General features: G+C 41.2%; 1 protein-coding gene across 1 annotated transcript in view; it reads left to right on the top strand.

Annotated features, from left to right (window-relative positions):
* Positions 1 to 6,213, top strand: part of LOC126242682 (thyrotropin receptor-like) — a 706,981-nt gene extending 700,768 nt beyond the window's left edge. Inside the window, exons 15-16 of the mRNA XM_049948112.1 lie at positions 2,944 to 3,033; positions 6,150 to 6,213. Coding sequence (XP_049804069.1) covers positions 2,944 to 3,033; positions 6,150 to 6,213 — 154 coding nt within the window. The remainder of the gene's footprint in view (positions 1 to 2,943; positions 3,034 to 6,149) is intronic.
* The last annotated feature ends 11,796 nt before the right edge of the window (positions 6,214 to 18,009 follow it).

Raw genomic sequence — 18,009 nt, 5'->3', positions numbered from 1 at the left:
ATGTCACTCGTAACTGTACCTAATGCTGTAGATCAAGTATACTGATAATATGTTTATTATTTCCTCTACGTTTTATTATTATTGTTATTATTATATTAATATGTCCTAGATCTTTCACTCACTCCGTATCCCACACACAGTTTCCGAACAAGAAACACGAAAAGCAAAACTGTGCAATGTGAACATCACGTCCGCAGATCCAACTCTTTTCGTACACTTTCTTACTAAATTGCTCCGTATACTCGCCCTTTTTACCACCACCTTCAGCCTTACGATTTACAATGTTAATAATTGTAACTAAATTCGATATATTAATTTCGAACATACAATGCCGGCAAAAAAATTAGTACACTCTTTTACAGGTTGTTGCAGAAGTGCATATGGAGTACACGAAATGATAACATTTACAGATCAATAGCACAAGCGCTTCTGAGGTATCAGATATCGACATATGCCTCAACAACCCTATTAGTACGTGGCGTAGCCTCCGCGGGTGGCAATGCAGGTGGTGACTGGTATTCAGTCGACCGTACAGATAGCGAATACTGTCCTCGCATAGGTTATGCCAAGCTTGCCCGTGTCTTGGACGAATGCACTCTACGAGAGAGCCTCACCAGGTATACGTCTATGCGCAGACGACCGTCACTTGCATGCAGGCAGAATGTAATTTCATCGCTGAAGATCACAGCGCCATTCCATTTACCAAGTTATCGTCTGACGGCACGAGTTGATCCGTTCACGTTGATGATGTTGCGTGAGTGTAAAACGGGCTAGAAGTGTGCTTCCCCGTAGTCCCAGTCCTAACAACTGGTTCGCAACAATTCCGCGTTTACACGTCTGGGTCCCTGCTGTGGTAGCTATACGATCTATCATTGCTGCACTTACAATACGAAGACCCTGGCGGGCGTCTGTGCTGATCGCATGTCCAGAACCTTGTCTTCGGATGTGAGAATGTTCACGTGGGCTCTGATGCCAGCATCGTTGCACAGCTGACGCAGCACGTCCAACTTTTGTGACAGTTCTCCGAAAGGACCATCCCGCCATTCGGAAGGCCACAATTTGACCCCGAAGCGTATCTCCATGGCATGGTTGCCTGTATGCTTCGCACATTCGTACCACACTGAGACTTATGGCTGTCAGCATTCCTTATTAAAGGGTAGACACAGATGGCGCTCTGGTATCTATCTATGCCACTACGCTATCTGTCGGCGGACGACGTTGAAACCATTGTCAGTAGATCTACTATCTCCGGCCGCTGTGGCCGAGCCGTTCTAGACGCTTCAGTTCGGAACCGCGCTGCTGCTGCGGTCGCAGGTTCGAATCCTGCCTCGGGCATGGATGTGTGTGATGATATTATTTTCGTTAGGTTTAAGTAGTTGTAAGTCTAGGAGAGTGACTCCCATAGTGTTTAGAACCATTTGAACCATTTTGAACCATCTACTACCCCCCAGGTGGCATATACTGTGACTGGTCAAAATCGACGTCGTCTTTCCAGGTGGACTAATTTTTTCGGCAGTGTATAAATTGAACCGTTTAAATGTATTCAAATATTGAAATTAACAGCTTAGCATTACGAGGAACAATATAAAATGAAAAAAAATGGGTGGAAGAGGCGGGATCCGAACGCGAGACGAAGAACTGCCAGTTCATGCACTTGACCACTGCACCACAGTACGTACTTGTCAAATGCTCCTGAAAAATCCCTCATACTCAACTCACAAATATCTAGAGAACATTTTACCTTTTCCTATGACTACTTGGGTGAAATATTCCAGCAACTTGAATCTCTCACTTTCTGCTCCAACGTTTTACTGGAGAAGATCATCTATAGATTTCGCTATATTCTTGCATAGTGCTTTACACACACTTTTACAGAAAAATATTGCCCTGATGCCGTGTGCAGCGTAGCACCCACAGTGCCGGAGAGGATGACGTCACATTGGAACACGCTCAGTCGGAAATAGAGAGCTGCGTCCTTCCTCTGAGTTGACCATCATTTCAGCACTCGACACTTGTTTCTAGCTATCGCGGAGAGAGCGCTACAAAACATATTTTCGTCCGTTTTATTTTCAATTATCAGGCATTCGAAGAGAGATTGTGCGTTTTCCGACTTGCATTCGAAGAAAAATGGCGTAACTTTTTTACGTCTAAATCTATATCTACCAGATTACTCTGGACTAAGTGCCAGGCAGAGGGTTCATCGAACCACCTGTGAGCTATTTTTGTAACGTTCCAATCTCTAAAAGCGCATGGCAAAAACGAACATTTGATTTTCGCCGTGCGAGCTCTGATTTCACTTACTATATTTATGACGATCATTCCACCCTATGCAGATGGGGTCCAACAAAATATTTTCACACCCTGAGGACAAAATTGGTGATTGAAATTTCATGATAAGATCCTCTCAAGACGAAAATCGCCTTTATTTTAATGACTACCACCCCAATTAGAGTATCATGTCAGTGGCAGTCTCTCTCCCTTATTTTGCGATAATACAAAACTAGCTGCCCTTCTATGAACTTTTTCGATGTCCTCCGTCAATCATATCTGATGCAGATCCATACCACACAGCAGTACTCCAGAAGAGGGCGGACAAGCGAAGTGTATGCAGCCTTTTTAGTAGACCTGTTGCTTTCTCTAATTGTTCTGCCAAGAAATCGCAGTCTTTGATTTTGTTTCCCCGAAATATTATGTACGTGATCGTTCCAATTTACTTCCAGCTCGCATTCGAAGACAAATGGCATAATTTTAGTGCGATATTTACAATGTGCTGTAGCTTGTTAGCACGTGACCACAACCAGCCAATGCTTGCTACTCTGCTGTATGCTTATAATAAATGATACTTGGTTATCCTCTATCATTCCTGGTATTGGAGCTATAATGGCCAGCAGTGTAAGTCCTCCCGAAGGGAAAGAGTACCAAAAAAAAAATCGGCTATTGCAGGTACGGACTGTGCACTCGGATGGCGCAGAAGTACAAGATGGGCTACTCGGTGCCGACGTCCAACAACTCGAACCCAGTGCCGCTGCTGCCGCGCGGCGCCGAGACGACGGTGACGCAGGCCACGTCGAGCGGCACCTCCTCGGCGCCCGCCACCGCCGCGGCCTACGTCTGACCGCCGCCCCCGGCGCCCGCCGCCGCCCCCGCCGCCTCCGTCGTCCCCGGCGCTGCCGTCGTCGCCAGCGCCCTCGGCAGCCGCGACAGGGCCGTCTGCTACGTCGTCGCCGCCCCCCGCCGACACGGCAGCGCCGCCCCCGCCACAGGCGCCGGTGCCGCCTTCACCGGCAGCTTCAAGGTCACGGCCGTCTGACGGGCGTCCCTGTTGCTGCGGCTTCGCTCGCGTTCCTCACGCCAGGCCGGACTAACACTGGCGTTCCCGTGTTCCATATTCAAACGCCACGCTTACGAATCATGGCAATTTCGCTGAATAGTTGTGAACGAGTGTGTATGTGTGTCGTCGCTTCGGTTTGTGTCACATCGCCAAACGAGAGTCCTTTTCTAGGACACACGCTGGGATAAATGGACTAGATAGATCCGATGCGTTTGTACGCAGCTTCTTCTCCCAGTTATTGTCTCTGCGCGCGTAGTTTTGCGGTAAAATTTGACGAAAACCGTGCTTTCAATTCTGCAGCTATCCTATGCAGGAAAAACATTCCAGGTGTGCTTCCAAATCATTACGAAAAATCATTGCTGATAATGTATATCTTCAGAATGAATTCGAAAACAGAAGTGAACCAAAAGTAACAGCGGCTGATGTGTAATGTAATGTGCCAAAAGAAATATTCTTACTTGGATTATGTGGTGGCTATATCATTAGTAAGGAGTACCACGATACATTTTTGTTAGAGCTTCTGAAAAATATATTCTTAGGGCCCTAAGCAGTACTCGTGTGACACTGTACCTTTCTTAATAACACTGTCTTTCAGTTTGTTATGACATTCACACTATTCGCCTAAGTTTCACTATCATATAGTGATAATACTCGTTCCGAGTCCAGAAGGCATACAAGTGAAACAGGATTTTCTCATTTTGGAGAGACTGAAGGAGAGATCTGTATTACTTGCTAAAAACATTCTAAAGCCAAGACCGCATAAATATTTTTTTATTTAAAACAACCGGTTTCGACAGACTTTGGTTTCATCTTCAGGTCTTCACACATCCATTTGTTATGAAATGTGTTCATTTTAAGTTAGACCTCAGGCCAAGTTGTCACATGGATAAAAAACAGCACGTTATAAAAGGTTTGTCATAACTAAAATATTTAAAGACATAAAGAACATTGTTTTTAAATATTTTGTTATGACAAACCTCTTACAATGTGCTGTTTCTTATCCACATGACAATATGGCGTGAGGTCCAACTTAAAATCAACACGTTTCGTAACAAAATGAGTTTTAAGGCCCGAAGATGACAGCAGACTCTGTCGAAACCGGTTGTTTTGAATAAAGAAATATTTTTGCGATCTTGGCTTTAGAATATTATTAAAAAGCGAGACATAAACATTTCAACCTCCGTTGATTCCACTGTCACCGTTTTGCTTCCATTCCGACAATGGCATAACCATTACGTTTTCTCACACTGTTTAAAAGATAAGCTCAACTATTACTCTGTTTGAAATCATTCAAAAATTTTAGAACGTTGTAGGTCGTTTCTACTTTTGAAATTCACTCTCTTACAAATCTCAATTAGTTCACTATTGCTTCCAAACGCCGGAGTGTATGAGACATTATTCATCAACAAAAAGTTATATTATTACACTCTGTTTACCTTTTCAGTTCAGTTATTATTATTTTTGTTGCTCTTAATTTTATTTTAAAGAAGGCGAAATGGCTGCGTTCGGCTAACTAGGTCATTAACTGCTAAGTAGAATGTAAACATAGTTTTGAGTTGTTCAGGAGTAGAAAGGTGATCAAGCTCCGTGTTTGCGAAAAGATTTCACTCTTGTCCGTCAACTGTCATCAAATCAGCGTTATCCTATAGCACTTTCTAAACATAACTGATGCAATATTTGTCCATTTCTTTACCATATTCGGACTTTACAGTTATCCTTGTACCAAGCAAACATTAACTGCAAGTATTTTTTCCCAACTCATTAGTTCAAAGAAAACCTTCCAACCTTTCACGTAATTGGAACTGTGACCTCTTTATGAGGACGAATTTAATGCTGCAGTCCTACTACCTGTACCTTTCCGTGACTAAGAGGCTTCTTATAAAAATATTATTGAAATACTTACATCAGTTTTTATCATAAGTAAGAGCACTCTCATTGTACGTAAGACACATGTAATGGGTCTTTACGGCTGAATAGTGAATTTTGAGAAGTGAGAACCGTAGGCATGGTTCATTTCAAAGAATTGTCTAGCATTCTTGTAAGTCACAAGCACTGTTGTACTGCTTACCAAAAATCCAAACTGAAAATTATTTCTGGTTTCCCATACCGAGCTTTGAAGATCATTTACACTTTAGCTACCCCTCTCGCACCGTGCCTACCTCTCTCTTACCCTCACATCTTTAGTCGTCTGAGTCTTTTTTTTTTTTTTTTCAGCAATCTTCTTTCTGGTTTGATGCGACCCACCACGACTACAGCTCCTGCGAAACTCTTCACCTCTGAGGAGTACTTACACCCTACCTCCTCGATCATTTGTTGGACATATCCCAACCTCTTTGTTCCCTTATAGTTTTTGCCCTTTACAGCTCCCACTAGCGCCACAGAAATATTTCTCTGGTATCTGTACACGTATCTTGTCACTTCGTTCTTTCTTCCAGTCAGTGTTTTCAACACATTTCTTTTCTTGCCGATTCTGCAGAAGACGTCATGGTCTCTTGACACTCCTTTCAGTTTTCACCGTCATTCTGGGATACCACATCTCAAATGCTTCGATTTTCTTCTGTTCCGCTTTTCCCAACAGTCCATGATTCTCTACCACACAATTATTCTCAGAAATTTCTTCCTCAGATTGTTGCCTATTTTTGATAACAATAGGCTTCTTTTCTCTGCTTTTTGTATTCTTCTTGCACTGTCTATCACGCTTTATTTTACTTCCAAAGTACCAGGATTCCTTGACTACTTCTACTATATGACTAACCGCATTTCTGACGAGTTACATGTGTTTTTGTGTATGAACTGTGTTGTCTGTCCCTGCTTGTAGCACCAATGAAGACTCCTTTGGATCCCAAGTACTTGATGACACACGGGAGATGGAAAGTTTTTAAAAAAAAGAATGCTCGGTCAATTTTAAAATTAATGTAAGTTTACTCGCATTATATCAAAGCGCATTATCGACAATTAATGTAGACAAGCCATATTTGTGAAAAATAATATCGTCGAGGTGATGTCCATCATTTCGAATGCGTGATTGAAATCTCTTCTCCAAATCCTCCGTCACATGGACCAATGTCTCTGCAGAGATGGCAGCCTTTTCTTGAATGACTGCGTTCTTCAAATGATCCCAATTTCGGGGTTTGTGGTTATAGATACGGTTCTTCATGTACTGCACGCAAAAAAGTCACACTCTGATAAGCCAAGAGATCTGGAAGGCCAAGGAACGTTGCTAAAACGTGAGATAATGTATCCAGGAAACATGTGCCGAAGAACTGTCATTAAAGCGTTCGCGGTGTATGGTGTGGCGCCATCCTGCTGGAACCAAACATCTTTTAGAGGGTTCTTCCCCTCCTCAATTCTGGTTTCAAAAAAGTTCCAATCATGTGCATGTATCGAGGTGAATCAACAGTGACTATGGCCCCATTTTCTTCGAAAAAATACGATCCGGTAATGCCAAAAGAGCCAAGAGTGCAGCAGACTGTGACTTTTTAAGAGGGAAAAGAACGCTGGTGAATTAGGTGTGCACGCTCAGCAGTCCAGGAACGCAGGTTTTGTTTACTGATGGTCCCGTTTACATGAAAATTAGCTTCATCGCTCATCAATAAAATCACAATATCACTCAAAATTACTTGCATTCTGCAAGAAAAGTCTTCACAAACAGCAAAATCAGTTGGTTTCAGTTGCTGTGCAATAAGAAGTTTGTACGGATAGAAATTCAATGAAAGCAAAATTCGCGTAACTGATTCCTGACAGACTGGTAGCTCATTAGCATGATATCTAGCTGATTGTCCTAGATTATTGATTCCCTTAACCTTGCAACATTTTATGGTGTGGTTACGCTGTGTCTCGGCCCTGTATGCTTCTTATCCATTTGATTTGAAATGTTCCACCCATCTGAGGATCGTATTACGACTCACAACAACTCTGTATCGACTGATATCGAACTGTACACGAAACATACGCTACGTAGCTGCAACAATCTCTTCTAACGAAACTGTCATGGACGAACAAAGGATGTTTCTCTGCTCCATTATGACTGAAATTGTGTCTTGTGTGGAGAATATCTACCCCCACCACGATCTTCCCCCACCACCGAGCTCTCAAAACGCCGCAGTTGGAAATCGTCCATGTGTCACACTGTATTAATCTAATGTAGATCTGCTTCTCAGTTACAGCGAAAAACGTGTCATTGTTGTGACGAAAAATTTCATTTTCGTCCCCCAGTAACGCGAGTGTCAGTACGCTGTGGTGTTACGCTTCGCCTGTCCATCGCTTCCACTAACAAATGGTGCCCGATTAAGGTAATCCCATACCGTGTGCCCTTGGAAGCACCCGACTCGATGCTATTTCCAGGTGTTAATCAAGCGGTCACATTGGAGACTGATTAATCGAAACTAACTATCGTGATATAGGTAAACAGAAAGGGCAGTACCGCAATAATAACAAAGGGAATAGCACAAATTCCACACGTCAGTTGCGATGTATTCTGCATTCAAGATTTACAAAGCAGTAATAAAGAAATATTAAGCGCTCAGATCTGGAGAAAAGAGTGCACCAGTGGTTAATAACAAGTTCACGCGTGGTCAAGCGCCAGATAAAATAAGTTAGAAAAATGCAATCAATGAAGCCTGAATAAGGTTGAAAAGAGCAGGAGAGAGAGAATTGCTAGCGGAAAGGAGCTACAGTAGGACATGATGGTGCATTACCTAACCTGTTGGCCGTAGAATCATGCCTCGTTGTGCCGACGGATGACAGACCCGGACGCTACGTCTTGCCCGCTCCAGGTCACCGGCAAAAGTAAGCCCGAGTGAACCTGCATGGGTCTGTTTAAAAACTCGGTCCCAGCCAGAAAACAACAGACTGTCGAGGTAAGCACTATATTCTAGACTACCGTTCCCACAAAAAGCTCTTTCTACCTTACCGGCGACTTCTGAGTGAACTCTCTAGGTCTGTTAGAGTGCCATGACCTGGCCGGTCCTAATCGCCAACTGCCTCTCAAAAAGTCTCCCTGCGCTTCTGGCGTCCTCCTTCAAACCAAGGAGCTTCTGTGATGATCACCGTCATCTGGGTGACCATCGATAATTACAGTTTGAGCGGAGTTGCCTTAAAATTAACCTGCAACAAACTTACTATTGTACAAAGGGAACTATGTTAATTAATTTCCGCCTCGCCCTCGTCTTGGGGACTCACAAAAATCAGGCAGCAGGATATTTTTTTATTTTAATATGTGGGGTGTCCCAGAAATGTTGCGACAAACTTCGAGGGGTTGTAGAGAGTGTCTTGAGTAACAAATTGAGGACAACAACCTCTGTCCGGAAATGTCATCCAACGACGCTACAGAGCATCGAAGTTGCAGACGCTGGCGCCTGCCACTGGGCTACCCCTTCGGCAGCAAACGTGACTTTGTATGGAGACGGATCGTATGGATCGTATGTGGAACGTCTTCCAGCGTTGTTTGTTATACAGTGATCACAGCTGATTGCTGTGATCACCAGTGGAGAAGATGGAGCTAGCTGCTGCATAAACAGACCTGTCTTTTATGAAAGCAATACTCTGTTGCCTTGGTGGATGAAGGTTTCAGACACAGGTTTCCATCTGCAGTTATTTTTTTCCTGTATACCTAAAAACAGTGGAGATTTTAGAGGACTACAGGAGAAAAATAAACTGAAGATGGTCACGTCAAAACCGTCATCCACCAAGGCAAAAGAGCATGGCATTCATAGAGTACAAGGCCTGTCTACACAGCAACTAGCACCATTTTCTCTACTGGCGATCGTGGCAACCAGTCGAGATCACCGGATAGCAAATAACATAGCGAGACTTTCCGCCTACACTCCGTCAGGGTACCAAGTCATGTTTGCTGCTGAAGGGGTGGCCTAGTGACAGGCGCTGGCTTATATAATATTGACGCTCTATAGCATTGTTGGATGGCGTTTCTGGACACAGGTTCCTGTCCTCGATTTGTTCCACAAGACACACTCTACAACCCCTCAAAGTTTGTCGCAACATTTCTGGGGCATCCTGTATAACTTAATTCCCCAATAAAATATACGTAATATCACAATGCCTTCATTACATTACTGTCAATGATTTCTTCATCTGTGGGGGTTTTCTATTATCAAATTTTGATGCAGACTGAACAAGATTATAATACTCTTCAATGATCAATTACATGTTAATATATATTAACTATTATGTTTTTCAAACATACTTATTACATCCGCTGAAACATTCCATCATTCCTAACACAAAACTCGTTTTGAATACCAGAGACAAATAAGTATGCTGTCTCTTACGAGGCACAGTTTAAAATTAATGGCCAAACTGCAATTAAATATAATCAGTTGACAAAATGATTAATTTATGTACAGTTTCAGAAATATACATATTTATTTTTCTACCTAATCATCATGTTGATTAAACAATTCAGGTTTTCTGAAATTAGTGTCTTACAAAATTCTGTGTAAAATTCCTCCACCTTTGATTGTAGCCAGTTTAACTGACATTTTCAGTTTCTCACTTTCATCAGAAGGTGTAGAGGGAAGCTAATTACGTTTATAGATTAGAAGGCACCAGTGCGAGGTGCACAATTAAAAACCTCTCATACGATTTTTTTATGATGGTTTCTGTTGTGCATACAACCAGGTGCACACATGACATACCAACTTAAAATTTCAAACATAACTCCCTACAGCGTTGCCTAGAAACCTCTGCAAATCACATGATCAAAGAGATCGTGAGCCAAGGTCCACCATAAGTCTCCTTGCAGTGAAAATCTGGACGTTCTTCCCGTACAACACTATTGTCTCAGTTCTCTCCTTGCCGTAAGGCTGTATGTTCCACACAACCTTGCAGTGAAAATCTGGACGTTCTTCCCGTACCTCACAACACTATTGTCTCAGTTCTCTCCTTGCCATAAGGCTGTATGTTCCGCACAATGCACAGTGAATTTCAACAGGTTTGTTTCCTCTTGGTATTATAAATTTAACTGTTAATCGAATTTCACAACGGAAGGTATTTATTGTTACATCTCTCGTGTTAAAAGATTTTGTTATATCAGGCAAAAAAAAAAAAATTTTGCCAACAGACGAGTTCATACTGCCACTCATGTGTGAATCAGGCAGTATTTCTAGACAGTTTTTCTATGTACTTGGCCCTTAACTTTGAACTGTCCCTTGTGACTTATTAAAAGCTAACAGATTACGAAAACGTGGAGACAAAATACTGGAAAAAACTTTAGAAAAAATAGTTATAATAGAACGCAGGTCTTGGATGAATGACTTCATTCACAAAGAAAAAAAAGAAAAAAATTAAAAGAACTCTCATCTTAATCTGTGAGAGAGCCACTACCATTGGATATAAAATGATCGAAATCAACTAAACGCCGCTTTTAAAAATAATATGTCACGTGCCATAAAAAATATTAGTTACCTGTGCGGGATGTACATAGTTATGCAGTAATATGGACAACTACGGACAGCTGCTATTTTCCCTGAGAGGGAACATGTGAGTGTTTTATGTCTGGAGCTTCATTTTTCTGAACTGTAATTGTATCATCCGAACCCAATACATTCCCTATTTATTTTTGTATGTGTCCGACTACTTTAAATGGGCAAGTTTTTAAGCTTAGCTTAGAGTACAAATATATTTAAGTGTGCCGTTAAGTAGACCTAAAGTAGATAAAGAATGTTAGTAATATACGAAGTCTGTGGCGAATAATATTAAGGGCTTCTGGGACAGAATGTGTCATGACTAGTTTTTGAACTTAAATTGACCTTCGCCCATCAAGACACTGTTTTCTTTACATGACAATGGTCAAAATAAGAAGTATTCAACAGTACCTGCAATGTAGTGGTAAGTTAAACAGCTGAATCACTTTTGATTTAAGTGGACCTGTATTTCTCGAATGTACTTCCGAATAGAATATTGTAATGTATGTGTATAATAATTTGTACAAAAAATCACCAATAAAATCTTATAGCCCAAACTTGTGCAGATGAGTTCCATGTCAAAACCATGAAACGTGTAAGTTTTCTGACACTTGAGAATAACAAGGACTAAATCTCTGCATATCAATTCATTGATGTAACCCAGATAATTTTCTGTATATATTTATTTACGTATGGTAATTCCTAAGCAGCTTTTGAGGACTTGAAACTTTCTCCAACAATGGTACACCCTCTATAAACTACATACTCTTTTTTTTAGGTTTACAGCAAGACACGAACTTTAGAACAATTAAGATTTATTTCCTACTCAAAATAATTTCAAATAGTGCTGGCTGTGGGAGGGACAAATCTTTCCTGTCGAACACTTCAAAGATGGTTCACAGGTCAAAATGCACTTATTTTTCGATACAGCCCTCGTTTTGGTCAATATACTTTATCGAAAGCTTTTTAGTAAGTAGATTCCATGCCTGAATTGCGTTATGCCTATTGTTACTGACGTGATTACACATCTGTTGAGGCATGTTCCATTCAGACAAAGATAATCTCATTTTATATAATGGACATCGAGAATTGAATTTCTAGGATAATTGACTCATAAGGGGTTAGTTTGTGCTTAGGAATTTAATTAATACAGTCATTTGGATGCCAAGTTGGCTACTACCATCTAATTAAAACATAAGAATATGTTGGAAAAACATGAAAAGATGTAGGAAAATAAACGGAGAAATGTTAGGAGGTTCAGTGGTTCATGAGGGATTTAAAGACATATTCCAGTTAATTTAGTAGAATTTAAATGAAACACTCGGAATCAACCATCAATTGAAATCAAAGAAAAATTTATTTTGGAGATATTGTCCATTAAGTTTACAACCTGAACTAAGAAATTCCAGTTATCAAGGCAGTTTTAAAATCAAGGCTGTTTTAAAATCAATTAAAAGAATAAAGTAACCCACTTCAGTCACACCTTCAAATAATTGGTTACTAACAAGACTGATAGAGAGACAGACTCCAAAAGCAATAACAAATAATTATCAGCTCCACTCTAGCAGGGACAACCAATCAGCACACCAAATAAGCTCGGCTCGGGACAGGTGGTGAGTGGGTCTCACAAGTTACGAACAGTACTATCACCAGTGGGCCACTTTACTATGACATACAGAAAGGAAAGTTACACACACGTCATACACTTGAATTTATAGGAAATATAATCACTCAGTAGACATTAAAATATGAAATGCGTGCTAAGCATAATCACTAGTCAAGTTGTGCTTGGCAGTGCACTGTATTTAATAATCCCAAGGCATAAATATCATCAGTTTATTTAACACCAATGCCTAGCTGCCTAATACTTTACATTAATAGACTTCTGCTAACTAACCAAAATCAGACTTAAAACAGTGTTCAACAGAAATAGGGACGGTATAAATCAAAACTGGTCTATGTAACCTTCATCAGACACACTGTGTTAAAGCAGATATTCATGTATAGGATTTCAGAATATAATGAAAACACGTATTCAATTATGGTACAGTAATGCACTTGTTTGCACGTAAACCAGTAACCCTGTTCCTGTAGTAAGGTCACAGTCCTCATTACTTTTATATGTTTGTATCTACTTGAGCTAAAACTTGACTGCGGCAGCATAGGTACTCCTGGACGTATCTCCAGGAATGGGAATAGTACACAGTGATTGGCAGTGACCGAGTGTGGGGAGCTCCAGTACAAAGTGGCTCTGCCGGCCTCATAACACTTGTACTGAAATAGAATGTGACTGACATCACAAATTGTAACGTCATCACATAGACAGTAAGGTATCCCCAATATTCTAAACCAATGTAAGTGAGCGGAAAAGGACCAATGATTGAAAGGCATCCGCACAGTAGATGATATTATTTTCCTTAAATGTTTGCGGTTTGGCTGTATACCTGCGTAGCTGTTGCTCCTTATTTTATGACTATCAGTCCACTCCTCCTGTCACGAAAGAGTAGCTTGTCTTGGATTTCCAAAAGGTGGTGTGTCAACGGGAGTTTGATGTTAATAGATCGTCCACTGCTAATCGGATCTCAAGCTTGTCCGTCTGCTTTGTCATTATACTCAATGCTAGAATGTGATTTCATCCAAACCATTTCGATAATGTGAGCAGTCTTTTTTTCTTCGTAGTAGTTATCTACTACACCGTGGTATATTTACAAGTTGTTCCAGTTCCGGTAGCTAACAGATTTTAGTACACTTCACGAGTCGGTGATTATTATCGGTTCGGAGAGTTGTAGGGAGCTTACGTATTGTGCAAAGCAAGACTCTTCCCCCCCCCCCTCTCTCTCTCTCTCCCCTCCCCTCGTCACTTTTCCTCTTGGTGAGCTTCATCTGGCCGCGGCGGAGACCATGGAATCGCGGTGCAGCAACACCGCCTTTGACTGCTCTCACCAGGTATCAATAGGAGTTGGCGCACCGCTCAGGGTTGTCATTCCAACAACTCGTTCTTTAAATCCAGGTGCTAAAACATCCTAGCGGCCAAGTGCATTTCCCTGATGATGTATGATTCTTTTCTTCAGCAGTTCAGGTCGACTCACATCTAGTTTTTCATACAAATGTTCCAGAAAATGTATGTAACATTCGATAGTTTGTAACGGTCATGTTATATTCCGGAGCTAACGACGATTTTTCTGAATTTTATGTCGTAGAGAAAGGATTGCAGTGTGAGGAAAAAGAGACCAATCTTTGTTGTGGTGACTATAGAACTCCCAGGTGCGACAGCATTTTGGTGAAGCCTGCTGATTGGTCAAAGTGGAGAGGAGGACAATACTAATTTTAACAGGAGGATGGACGATTAGAGTTTAACGTTCCGTCGGCCCCGAGGTCAATAGAGAGGAGCACTAGCTCGGAGTAGGAAAGGATGGGCAACGAAATCGGATGTGCTCTTGTCAAAGGAACCATCCTGTCATTTGCCTGAAGCGACTTATTGAAATCACGGAAAACCTAAATCTGAATGGACAGACAGGGATTTTAATCAACATCGTTCAGAAGGCGAGTCCATTGTACAAACTACTAAAATTTTAAAAGAAAAAATTACAGAATTAAAAGGGGCCTAGAAGAGCATAACCGAAAAGCAACTCAGGCTAAATACATGAGTACCAATTCCCAACGATACGGTACTAAATCTGTGGAAAAGAAAAATGCCAAAGTAGCCAGGGCCTCTGAAAAGACCAGCTAAGAGCCGAAAGCCCGTCACACCTCGAGTGCACGAAATAGCAGAAATTTGCTTGAATGCGCTGATTAATGATGTGAGGAGAAAAACAAGCGCAGTACTTATTGTAAATGAGCGCCACAAACATTACTAACACTGGGGACAAACGAAAACAGTGAACTGTCGGTCAGATACGGAAAGTCGGTAATATGCACGCGAACGAGGAGAGGCCAATGTGTGTATACTGGCTGTAATAGCCAAGAACGGTTTTGGTTGATTTCGACGACAACCAGTTTCAAATCACATGGGCAGGTTACATAGCAAACATTAACGCAAAGACGTTCGTTGACAACCAGGCGCTGCTCGCTTCGTCACGCCGTTCGACAAATACGGGTTCTGTATGGTTGATAAACTGTATAAAACCCCCAATATAATTGGTTCCAAGACTCTGAAACTATTCTTTACTTGCAGTCAGACTTAATCCCGGGAAGTCCAAGAATATCTGTATGCTTTTCTGTCCCAGAGGCACTTCAAAATGCCTTTCTAGAGCACAGATCGCGAGGAAAGGTATGGATTCCGAGTGAGCCTAGCTACTGGTGCCACCGACAAAGCAAAGACGCTAGACCTTCGAACAGTGAATAAACCACAAAAGACATCTCTACGTGCAGTTATTCAAGACATGGTGCTTCAGACGTTAAAGATTAAATAGAAAATGTCAAGTAAGTCTCACAAGTGTAGAGAATTCGACAAGCTACACTACAGCTCCAAAGAAACTGGTGTAGGCATACCTATTCAATACAGAGGTATGTAAACAGGCAAAATACGGCGCTGCGGTCGGCAACTCCTTTGTAAGACAAGTGTCTGGCGCATTGTTAGATCGGTTACTGCTGCTACAATGGTAGGTTATCAAGATTTAAGTGAGTTTGTACGTAATGTTATAGTCGGCCCACGGGCTATGGGACACAGCATCTCCGAGGTAGTGACGAAGTAGAAATTTTCTCGTACGGCCATCTCACGAGCGTACCGTGAATATCAGGAATCCGGTAAAACTTCAAATCTCCGGCATCGCTGCGACCGGATAAACATCCTGCAGGAACGGGACCAACGACAACTGAAGAGAATCGTTCAACGTGACGGAAGTACAGCCCTTCCGCAAAATGCTACAGATTTCAATGCTGGTCCAACAACAAATGTCAGCGACGAACCATTCAACGAAACATCATCGATTTGGGCTTTTGGAGCCGAAGGCCCATTCGTGTACTCTTGATGCCTGCATGACACAAAGCTTTACGCCTCGCCTGGGCCCGTCAACACCTACATTGGATTGTTGATGACTGGAAACATGTTTCCTGGTCGGACGAGTCTCGTTTCAAAATGTATCGAGCGGATGGACATGTATGTGTATGGAGACAACCTCATGAATCCATTGACCTTGCGTGTCAGTAGGGGAAGCTTCAAGCTAGTGGAGGCTTTGTAATGGTGTGGCGCGAGTGCAGTTGGAATGATATGGGACTCTTGATACATCTAGATACGACTCTGACAGGTGACAAGTACGTAAGTATCCTGTCCGATCACCTGCATCCATTCATGTTCATTGTGCATTTCGACGGACTTGGGCAATTCCAGCAGGACAATGCGACACCCCACACGTCCAGAATTGCTACAGAGAGACTCCAGAAATACTCCTCTGAGTTTAAGCACTACCGCTGGTCACTAAAATCCCAAGGCATGAGCATTGTTGAGCATATCTGGTATGCCATGCAACGTGCTGTTCAGAAAAGATCTCCAACCCCTCGTACTCTTACGGATTTATGGATAGCTCTGCAGGATTGAACACTACTTCAGACATTAGTCGAGCCTATTCCATGTCATGTTGCTGCACTTCTGCGTCGGATTCATTCGAAATTTCATGATTTTTTTCCCTATTTTTCGGGGAAAATCGCCCACAATCCCCATACACATTCTGTTATAAAAATAACCAAGAAATTACCATTTTTGAGCATTTTCAAGATTTTTTACAGTTTTTATTAATTTTACTTTTTCTTTCGTTTCCCTAAGATTTTCCTAAGAAAATGAGAGAAACTAATCCATTTTGTTAGAGAATGGTTTATATACAATTTTTTTAATATTTTTCTTTCTTTAGAAAACAGTTGGGACAACTGTCACGATTTTTCGAAGAAAGTAATAGCACCCAGCTCACCTGAGAAAAAATAATTTGATAGACTAAAAATTACAGATCGTATTTCCCTTCTTGAAATTCTTATGAAATTTACAGTATGAATTACAGCCCATGAAATTCATTAATATTGTTTTTAAATTTCTTCATCCCATTCCATCTCAATTTAACCTTCCTATCTGCAAAAAATTGAAAATCCCAATCAGTTACTAATTTAAAATACCTATCTGGCAAAATAATGTTAAGCTATTAATTGAGCACCATACAGACTTTTTCTCCACATCCAGTAATAATATATTCACAGCCAGTAATGTAATACAAAACATTTATTTGTGGCTTAATAATTTCTTAAACGAATTGGAACTGCTTGTATTATTGAGCTTCTTCAGTAGTGCTTCCATGTAAATAAAAAAAATTTTAATGATGAAATTTAAATTTATGTTAAGGGTGGCATGCCACAAACTGAAGATATTTTTTGTAAAAATTGTATTTTTAATAATGGACTCAGAAAACAGTAACGAAAAAATCTGTTAGGGTTTATACTGTTAAAGAGACAGCAGCAAAGATATCTGATAATTATGAATTATATTCGTGCGGTTAAAAGCGCTGCAGTCTGGAACCGCAAGACCGCTACGGTCGCAGGTTCAAATCCTGCCGTGGGCATGGTTGTTTGTGATGTCCTTAGGTTAGTTAGGTTTAACTAGTTCTAAGTTCTAGGGGACTAATGACCTCAGCAGTTGAGTCCCATAGTGCTCAGAGCCATTTGAACCATTTATGAATTATATTCCTTATTCTTCAAAGAAGAAGGTTTTGAATATTGTAGCTGTTTGTGTCATGCGAGAGTAAAAGATATGTGCCTGAACTAAGCATACGCACATGCAACTGACAGCGAGAAAGCAGCACTATCACTGGCGCTCTCTTTATTCCTTGAACTAAGAAAGCTTTGGTTTGATGTAACTATTGTGAAAAGAGAGAGTCTAGCTTCTGATCTTAATGAGTATGGACGAATGTATTATGGCTTAAGACATAAGGCATTGTCGCGAGGCCGCCATCCTTAATTGAAAGGTATTTTCTGATTTTGTGCCAGAATAATAAGCCAAAAAACCAATTTATCGGCGGCATAAACAAGGCGTGTATTGTGTAATTCTCCATCTTATGACTTCACATTTTCAAATATTTGTGTATGCCTACGAGACTTTTCTTTGCACTGTGGAAGCCTGAACCTGTAAACTCTATATGGTCATTAATTTAAAGACTTTTAAACAAATCCTCTTTGACAGACAGGCCTCCATAGATAGGACAATTGGCCCATAGTTAACCTAGATTAAGATTCCTACAGATTCGGCACTCAGTTCGACGACCGGCAGAGACATCGAGT

Source organism: Schistocerca nitens, chromosome 1 (assembly GCF_023898315.1).
Source record: "Schistocerca nitens isolate TAMUIC-IGC-003100 chromosome 1, iqSchNite1.1, whole genome shotgun sequence".
Lineage (NCBI taxonomy): Eukaryota > Metazoa > Arthropoda > Insecta > Orthoptera > Acrididae > Schistocerca > Schistocerca nitens.
Note: the sequence above shows the minus strand (reverse complement) of the source record. Positions and strands in the feature narration are given on the sequence as shown.